Below are 10,067 nucleotides of genomic sequence, written 5' to 3' on the forward strand. Positions count from 1 at the left end.
ATTTAGCTTTTTATAGATAATAAAGAATTTTGAATGGGTAAAGATTAAAATGGTAAAAATTGGCCTTTAAAAAAACCTTAATTTCTTTGCTTTTGTGGGGGTGAATGAATAGGTTCCTTATTTCAAGTGACTGGTCTTTTGTAGCCCTCATCAGTGAGAATAGGCACCAATAAAATCAGAGCCATCAGCCAGATAGATCCAGATCTCACCTAAATGTAAAAATTAAAATTATTATACAATAATTTAAAACATTATATTTTATAAGATTTATTAATAATCATTAGAAGTAACAAAATAAAATCACCTGCCCATGGCTAGTCTACCTGTTCAAAAACCTTCCTCCACTACAGTCACAACTCAGTAAGCAAAGAACCCAAGATCAGGAACCCCACCCAATATATCCCCTGTCAACATCAGCACCTAATGACAGGAAGTCAGTGAGCTCCTGGGAAATGTAGTTCAAAGGCACAAGATTTCCAATTACACACAAAGCACCTGATAAGTTCTTGGCTATTCCTGGCTGTCCTTGTTCTACCCACTGAAGCCAAACATTTCCCTGAGAATTAGGACTAGATGATTACATATTTACTTGTGATTTATTATCCTATCAAAAACTCCATTTAGAGCCACTGAGGTAATCTAAATCCATTGTCTTCATCTTGTAAATCATTACTAACCATTGTCTCTGCAAACAGCTTACTTAATCCCGTAGCCTATGTCATTTTCCCTATAAAGTGTGTATCCCAACTCATTAAACTTTGCAACTGTCCAGCAAGAAGATTGTCTGCATGTCTTTCTGGCTGTCTGTCAGCTTGACCCTCTAGTAATCCCAGAATAATTTTTCTCATCCTGGTTCATTGACCCATGAGTAATTTGTCATTATCACCTGACGATTTTTGGTACTAATGAATGTTAATTTTTGGATACTAGCATAATTATTTTTCATACTTTATTAGAGCCATTCAGTTTATTTACATCTCTTACAGGACCACATGCTTCATAAATATTTGACTTCTTTTTCTCTTCTTTCTTTTGCTTCTTTTTTTTAAACCTTTTGTCTTAGAATCAATACTGTGTATTGGTTCTGAGGAAGAAGAATGGTAAGGGCTAGGCAATGGGGGTTAAGTGACTTGGCCCAGTGTCACACAGGTAGGAAGTGTCTAAGGCCATATTTGAACCCAGGACCTCCTGTCTTTGGGTATGACTCTTAATCTACTGAGTAACCTAACTGCCCCTTCTGTTATTTTTTTTAATGAGAAAATGGTGACTAAAATATTACATTACAAATTGATAATACTGAATATCCTTGTCTCTTTTCATGTTTTCAGGCTACCAAAGAGAACTTCTCTATCAAAGGGATGATGGTTCTTTTAGTGCTTTTGGAAATGATGATCCCTCTGGGAGCACATGGTAAGTATCTATGCCAGCAAAGTTAATCTGTGTCTTAGATCAGGAACACATAATTCTGATACTGCACTGAGATGAAAATGTTCAAGAAATTGGCTTGCATCTTGGTTTTCATTGGAACCATTGTCCAACTTTGAGGGGGATTCTCTGTAGGCAATAATCTAAATCCATTATGAAGAAGCCATTTTTACATTTTTGGAAGATGAATAATATTTCTTTCATTGTGGGTACAGCGACATGGAATACTTTGAGATGATTGTATATCTGACAGGAATAAATCATGAGAATGATGATGTAGTAAAAGGGTAGCATAGTCTTTCTAAATCCTTAAAAATTTCCACCATAAAAAGAAATTCAGCATATTGTTGAGGGCATCAAGGAATTATTAGTTAAAATTGTCATAGTGATGGGAGTGCAGGCACTTCCCTGGAATGAGCCCCTGGGCTTGTTATTGAGAAATGGAGATGAAAATGTTAAGCATTCATTATGAAATCTTCTCCATGTCCTTGTTACAACCAGTGACAACAGATCTAGCTGTGAATGATATTACTTCTGAATGACTTACTGATTCTTTTCTATTATCGTAGTATTATATATTTAGAGTTGGAAGGGATGTCCAACTCTCTCATTTTACAGATTATAAAACCAAGGTTCAGAGATGCTATTTATTCATTCAATGAATATTTTTTAAAGTGCCTATTGAGTTCTAAATACAAGAGATAAAAAAAAGGCAAAAGACAATCCCTGCCCTCAAGGATCTTACAGTCTAATGGGAGAGACAAAATTGTCTGGGGTCACTGAGCTAGTAGGTAGCTGAGGTAGCTTTTGAGTCAGTGTCTTCCTAACTGCAAGCCCAGTGCCTATCCATTTCATCATATTGTCTCTTTTTTTTGTGTGTATTCTGTTTTCCTTCTCTTCTGAAATTTGCAAAGTATTACTGGTACCTTCTTCAGTGTCATACTACCTGACATCCTACTTCCCCTGAATTTGGTGACCTGGAAGAGGATATTTTTTCATTGTTTTTTCCTCAAAAGTAACAGTTTAGTTCTGGATTATAAATACTGAAGGTCTTACTCAATTGACTTCAGCAGACATAAGACAGCATGCATAATTTTGCTTTTCTTTCATTAATACTTGGAGTATTTTACAAATAAAGTACCCTAAATTTATGGTTTTTTTTTTGTTGATGAAGGCAGTAAGTAAACTTCTACTTAGGGGACATTTTATTTATAGGATATAGATTTATACAATTCATAGGATGTAGGTTCTCATAGCATCCATAGCATCACTCCGTTGTTATCTTCCTCTTTGCTGGCCATTCTGCTTGCTTCATTCCCCCAACCATCTTTTCATCCCTTTTTTTTGGTACTCTGTGAGAAAAATCAATCATTTGCTCATTTAATGATATTTGAAAGATTCTATTATGTGTTTTTATTTTCAAATGTTCTATTTTTTTCTCCCCATTTAGGTTATCAGCTTTTGTTCTAAGATGTTTTCTTCAAGCTTCTTCTTATATAGATATTGATCAGGATGTGTTACACAGAACATTTTCCTGGCTCAAGAAACATATAAAACCCAATGGTGAATTCTGGGAACCAGGAAGAGTGATCCATAGTGATCTTCAAGGTGGCAATAATAGTCCAGTTACCCTTACAGCCTATATTTTGACATCCCTCTTAGGTTTTCAAACATATCAGGTATTTAACTTTTTGTTATATTTTGATAAACAGTGAAAAATAAAAGGGAAGGGATAATTTAGGACCCTGAGACTCAATTATTTTGCTTTCTGAATCTACACCTAAGGAACCCAGTTTGCACATATCTACTTTGCTTCCATATTCCATCAATCTACTTGCTAGATTAGCATCAGGAGAAGCCAAAGAAGTTCTGCAAATTATAGTCTTAAAAAATACAAACTTTTGCAAACATTAAAAGTGATGCCCTTAATAAGTCAGCAAATATTTTATCATTTAACATGGAGAGTTTTTTTAAATTGAAAAGTAATATATTTTGGTAAAAAAGTTTCCTTAACCATTTGGCTAATGCTTTTTTAATGTATTTATAGAAAGATACATTTGTTTTAATGCCATTGCTGCTATAAAGTTATTAAAAGCATCTAAATGACTAATTTCCTTAAAATACTCTCCCAAAGGTGTTCTGTTTATTAATTTTAATCATGCCTGACCCTTTGCGACTCCATTTAGAGTTTTCTTGGCAAAGATACTGGAGTGACTTGCCATTTCCTTTGCCAGTTCATTTTACAGATAAGGAAATAGGCAAACAGAGTTAAATGATTTGCCTAGGGTCACACAGCTAGTGTCTGAGACCAGATTTAAACTCATGAAGATGAGTCTTCCTGACTCCAAGCCCTGTGCTCCTTGCATTGTGCCACGTGACTGCTCAAAGATATCCCATAGATATAAAAACCATTTAATAAGCATAGGGAAGAGCATTGGATACATCCATGATTTTGCTTTTCTCATGATCATTCAAATTTTTGTGGGTATTACTGCTCAGTATTTTATTTTTAGATAAGTGGACTATCTAATATTTTTATCAGTAGAGCACAAATGTTTGAAATATCTGTACAGCATACTATAAACCTTAAAGTACCATATAAAAACCAACAATTATTATTATTAGCATTATCAAAAGCAAGATCCTAGTTAAGAATCTTCAAATTAGGGTACCCACTATAGAGATTTTCACACAGTTAGTGCTGGATAAATAATTGTTGAAGGAGAGGGAAATAATGGTGAGAGACAGGAAGCTCAACTAATGTGGTGCACTTGGGTCTGAATCCAGTCTTTGTGGTCCCCTGAGAATTTGGAATTAATTGATAATTCTATATATCCTAATTGTTAAATACATTAACAGTATTATATAGTTATATGTCAATATTGTTTACAAATGTAACAATAGAACTAAGGGTATATAGTTTTACGTATAGATATGTGGTTGTATCATTATATTTAAAAATAATAATACCATTATATATTAACATAGATATAAAGATATATGTATATATATGCATGTGCATATGTCTATCTAATTATCATAGTCAAGTTATATCAAGTACCTTCTAGGTTCATGCCACTGCACTAGGCATGATAGATCATTTTGTTTCCTGAATTTACATTGTTCATTCCAGAAATGGAATTATGTGCTTTTCTCCCCAAGCACATGCCCAGCCTCTTCAGGTTAGCATTCCTAGTTGGAGAAGCATTGATATCCACTGTGTATTTTCTCAGTAGTTCTTCTTCCTTGGAATACAAGGTCTAATTACTTGTTGTAGAAATTAGTTATGAGTTATTAGCTAGATGACTCAGTGGATAGAGAGCCAGGCCTGGAGATGGAAGGTCCTGGGTTCAAATCTGGATGCTGACACTTCCTAGCTGTGTAATCCTGGACAAGCCACTTAGCTGCTATTGTCCAACCCTTGACACTTTTGCCTTAAAATCAGTATATCAAATACAATCAATAAGATGGAAGGTAAGGGATAAAAAAAAAGTTCACTGTTTTAAAATGATAATGTGTCAGATCCTTAAGCATCTTCAGGCTTGTTATTTAAATGTTATGAAGCGGGTTTTTTTTTAATACCTTATTATCTACTGTCTGTTTATCTAGACTTCCATGGATATGAGAAGGTCTGTTGAGTTTTTGGAGTCACATTTCAGGGAAGGTGTTTCAGATAATTATACTCTAGCTCTCATAAGTTATGCACTGTCATCTGTGGAAAGTACTGAAGGGAGAGAAGCTTTGGATCGGTTGAACCAGAGAGCAGAGCATGAAGGTAAGTGTATTCTTTTCATTATTGATGAACTTGTTTCCCATTTTGGTCCGGACTTGTGATTTCTCTGATGTAGGGAGCTCTAGGCTACAGATCTGCCAGTGTTCTGTGGCTTTTCCTCTTTTTCTGAGGGAACTGAGGGTTTTAAGATCTATCCAGGATTAAAGGAAAGCATGGTAGACAGGTTATAGGACTTGGAGCCACAAAGATCTGGATTCCAATCCTCCCTCAGATACTTAATAACAACTATTTAACCTTAAGCAAGTCACTTGATTTTTTTATGCTTCAGTTTCCTCAACTGTAAAATGGAGTTGTAATAGCACCTATTTCCCATGATTGTGAGGATCAGATGAGATTATAAAAGATTTCTCAGATTTTGAGGTATCATATAAGTGCTAGCTGTTATTAGAAATGAGAGATTTGAACTTAATGCCCTCTAAGGTCCCTTCCAGAAATAAATCTATGATCCTGTGATTTTGTGACTCTCAGGCCAATTCTCTAGCCATCACACTATCTTGCCTAATAAATGCTATCTTGCACAGCAACCTGCCTCAATTTACCCATTAGTTAAAACTCCATGACATTCTAAGGAACTGGACCCATTTGGACTTATTAGACAAGTCATGCTTTGGAAAAAAATTTTCTGTGTATAAGAAAAGGGTTATTATTGAGAAATGCAGTTTACTGTCTACATTTTTGCAATGAGGAAAAGCAAAATAAAATACTCCCCCTTTCCCCCCGCCCATGTCCTTATTTGTAGTTGTCCAGATGCCTGTGATTTCCCTCAAATACTCTGTAGAGGAACAGAATATAGTTTGGTTTAAGTATCCTTTTCTCATCTAGACATTGTGGATAAAGTCGTTTCAATGGAATTTGAACAAAAAGGTGAACTGAGGCAGGTTCCTGAACAAGAAACATTTATTAGCAGGGGCATGTTACCTGCTAATAAATGGGTCAGTGGCTTGCTTTCATTCATGCCAAAGACCTTGAACAAAAGGACAATTTCCCTTTTTATAACTTTTTGGAGAGTATAGAACATAGAGCAGAACAGCACAGATGGCATCATGGAATTGAGTACAAAATGATTGTTTACAAGGGAGCAACACAACTGGTTGGAAGTTTGGAATTGGGGGCTAGTAATGACCTTCCTTTCCCTATGGGACCAAGAAAGGCTCATTGTGAGAGCCCAGATACAAGAGTCATCCAGATTTTTGGATAGCAAAACAGACATCCTTGAATGATAGCTTGGTTGCTTCATAGGATAGGCTTAAATCCCTTGCATTCACATGCATCCTTTAAGGTCAGCAAGAATTCCTAGAGGCAAGAATAGATCATTGATTAGCTGGAGAACTGGATTTTAAAATTTAATCCATTAAAGGCTAGCTGAATTCTGAACTAAGTTCAAAGACAAAGACTCATGATTTAAGCAGTTATGGGGTAAAATCAAGTACTTATAAATATCTCTGTCACCTCACTAACTTAGCTATCTCCCTCATCTTACTAAGGAGCACAGATAACAGATATTGTCTGTTATCTGATAACAGATAAGTCGTGGAAGGATGTGTGTGTGTGTGTGTGTATGTTGAAGGGAGAGAAGAGTGCAATTACATTTTGATGAAACTTAAAATAATCCCCATGCATTCTAGAAGGGAGTGAAACAAGAGCAATCCGTTTTTAATTAAAATTTTTTATGTCGATAATAATTTTTACTAATCATTTTCTGACATTTTGCAGTCCATGTTCTCTCCATCCTTCCCTCCTCTCCCTCCTTTCTTGAGATAACCCATTTTTATTCAGGCAGTAGGATGTATGATTCTCATAACAATTGCGATAACTCGGCTGATTTTTGGGACCCTCATTCCAGAAGTTGTTGTATCAGAGCATTGTGGAAACATTGTATTTATTAGTTTTAATTCTGTTAATTCAAATAAAGGATAGTTTCATAAAGTGGTAAGATGTTACAAAACATTATATTTTTATTATCAACAATAGTCAGTAAACATTTATGAAACACCTATATGTGCCAGGCATTGTGTTCTGAAAGGCAAAATACAGTCCCTACCTCAAGGAGCTCACTTTCTTGTAGACAAAGACAATATACAAAAAGAAGTAAAAAAGCAGGGGAGGTGGGGAGAGGCTACCTCATGTGGGGCAGCTAAGTGGTTTAGTGGATGGAGAGCAAGACCTGGAAATGGGAGGTTCTGGGTTCGAATTTGGATGCACCCACTTCCTAGCTGTGGGACCCTGTGCAAGTTATTTAACTCTCATTTTCTCACCCTTATTGCTCTTTTGTTTTGGAACCAACACATAGAATTAATTCCAAAATGGAAGGTAAGGGTTTAAAAGAAAAAGAAGTAAGGGGATGTTGACTAGGGTATACATTTCTTTCTTAAAAAAAAATGATGTCTTTTGTCTTTATATCACCTTTATTTTTGAACATATATTTCCTCTTCCTTTAGCCTGTGAGTCTACCCTTGTAACAAAGATTTAAAAAGATTGGGATGGATTGGGGTAGGAACCAGTTTACAAAAACCAACCAATGGGCCGACCATGTCTGACTTGCTTTTCTTGGAAACAACAATAACAACAACAACAATTCTATAAAATAGAATTAATAAAAAATTCTGTAGACATGCAAAACAAATTTTTGCATCAGTCATGTCCAACACCCACCCACACCCACCTACTCACCCACCCACCCACACCCACACCCACACCCATATACATGCTTCATTGCACACTATTGAGTCCATCACTTGGAAGTAGATAGTATGATCTATAGTTTTCTTAACATATAGATTGAAAATAGACTTAATTATCCACCTCTCTCCCACTGTTATGTTGTTCTCTCGCAGGAGGCATGCAATTCTGGGTGTCATCGGTATCCAAACTTTCTCAATCATGGCAGCCGAGTTCCTTAGACATTGAGATTGCAGCCTATGCATTATTGTCACACTTCCTGCAAAATCGGATGGCCGAGGGAATGCCTATTATGAAGTGGTTAAGCAAACAGAGAAATAGTCTGGGAGGTTTTTCCTCTACTCAGGTTAGAGCTCATAAATTATTGATATCTTTTTCTAAAAATATCCAGTTTTTTGGTGGGAAGTTGTTACATGCTGTGCTAGTAGGTGGTATTCTAAACTTTATGGAATGATGTGATTATAGAGAAATAGAAAGTTTTCACTAAGCCATATATGAAGGCAAATCTCACCATTTATTGTTACAAGATAGTTTGCATGGTGTTCCAATACAACTGGGTCAGGTATTTACTAGGAAGGGCAGGGATGCTGACTCAGAAGTATCTGGTTGGTTTCCCATCTCTGATGTGTGTTGTTAGGAGACAGCTAACCAACTAGCCAAGGAGTTTTTTGTTTGTTTGTTTGTTTGTTTAACATACCTCTAGAAGGACTTGTCTTATCCCCCATAGCAATTGTCATTTTGACAGGAAACAAAAGTAATTCATAATTCAATAATAAGAATTGTCTTCAGTCATTGGGAAAATTTCAGAACACTTTAATCGTTGTGGCTTTACTCAGTAAATCGTCTTCTTTTCCACCACTTAGGATACCATTGTGGCCTTGCATGCCTTATCTACATTTGCAGCTCTCACCATGACTGGACAGACAGATATGAGAGTAAAAGTAACTGGACCTAGTGTGACAGCACCAACAGAATTTCTGATTAACAATAAAAATCGCTTTATTTCTCAAACAGTAGAGGTAGGTAATGAAGAATATTTATCCATTAGATAATTATTTGAAACTATAAAATGATGGTTTAAGCTGGAATAATTTTCCCTTTTGTTCATTTGCCAGTTATTTCAAATCATGAAATAGATGAGCAGATTTCAGATAAGCCAATACAGACACAGAGTTGAACCTATGGAATATAGTACCCAGAACCCTGGATTAAAGGAGTTTAAGGGTCTGCTATTGGATTAATGTTTGGGAACCCAGACTAGGACAGAGGAATAGTATAAGGGAGAAGATGGTCATGGCTAGAGAAGAGAGCAGAGGAGCCAGGAGAGGCAAAGGAGACTAGTGGTGAATTACTTTGTTAAAACAAAGGGTGCTCTTAGGACTATGGTTTAACTTTTTGGCCGGAGGTCATAGAGCACTACTGCCAGTTGGCTGGTTGCTATCCTTTGAACTTGAAGAAGACAAAAATGACATTACTATGTCAGCACCATACCCTGGTTAAACCATCTTGGCAGATGGGCTAAACCACTTTGAGAGTATCCAACAGACATCAAACATATTGGCGAGTTGGGTGGAAAGTATCTACTGAAACATATGAAAACTTCTTTGGTGGAATAGGTTAATGGGAACATTTTGTACCAACTGGCCATCTAGGTGGTGGAAGCAGTTACTATGGAGTGCTTAGAACTTGGTCAGATATTGAAGACACCCAGGCCTTCCACTACATTCCAGACCGTGGCCAGTTGCCTTGACTTTTGTCTGGCCACTGGATTTCCATGGTGACACTGGAAGAGAGAATGAGCCTGATGACTTTGTGAAACTTTGTCTTACTTAAATCCAATTCATAAACAAATTGAAATGTCATGCTTATCATTTTTTTCCTCTTAGCACAATCTAATAAGCATATATTAAGGACTTGTTATGTATGAGGCACAATGCTAGGCACTAGGGATACAACAACTAAAAAACAAAGTCCTGGCCTCAAGGAGCTTATATTGTCTTTGTACTCTGGCTTCAAAGGATGTTTTCATGCCAGTGGTCTCGTTTTCCCATCTTGGGAATAGGGGGAACATTGTAGCTTAAAAAATAAGTGAGGGAAAAAGAAAGAAAGGGATGACATGAAGTCTAGTGTGAGAATTTGTCTCCATGTTTGAAGGACATTTCATCATTCA

At 36.3% G+C, this 10,067-nt stretch overlaps 1 protein-coding gene across 1 annotated transcript in view; it reads left to right on the top strand.

The window, feature by feature from the left end:
* CD109 (CD109 molecule) overlaps nucleotides 1-10,067 on the top strand; it is a 187,702-nt gene that overhangs the window by 150,974 nt on the left and 26,661 nt on the right. The window contains exons 24-28 of the mRNA XM_007484202.3: nucleotides 1,329-1,410; nucleotides 2,876-3,104; nucleotides 5,035-5,200; nucleotides 8,053-8,243; nucleotides 8,761-8,916. Coding sequence (XP_007484264.1) covers nucleotides 1,329-1,410; nucleotides 2,876-3,104; nucleotides 5,035-5,200; nucleotides 8,053-8,243; nucleotides 8,761-8,916 — 824 coding nt within the window. The remainder of the gene's footprint in view (nucleotides 1-1,328; nucleotides 1,411-2,875; nucleotides 3,105-5,034; nucleotides 5,201-8,052; nucleotides 8,244-8,760; nucleotides 8,917-10,067) is intronic.

This window comes from Monodelphis domestica, chromosome 2 (genome assembly GCF_027887165.1).
Source record: "Monodelphis domestica isolate mMonDom1 chromosome 2, mMonDom1.pri, whole genome shotgun sequence".
NCBI classification, from domain to species: Eukaryota; Metazoa; Chordata; class Mammalia; order Didelphimorphia; family Didelphidae; genus Monodelphis; species Monodelphis domestica.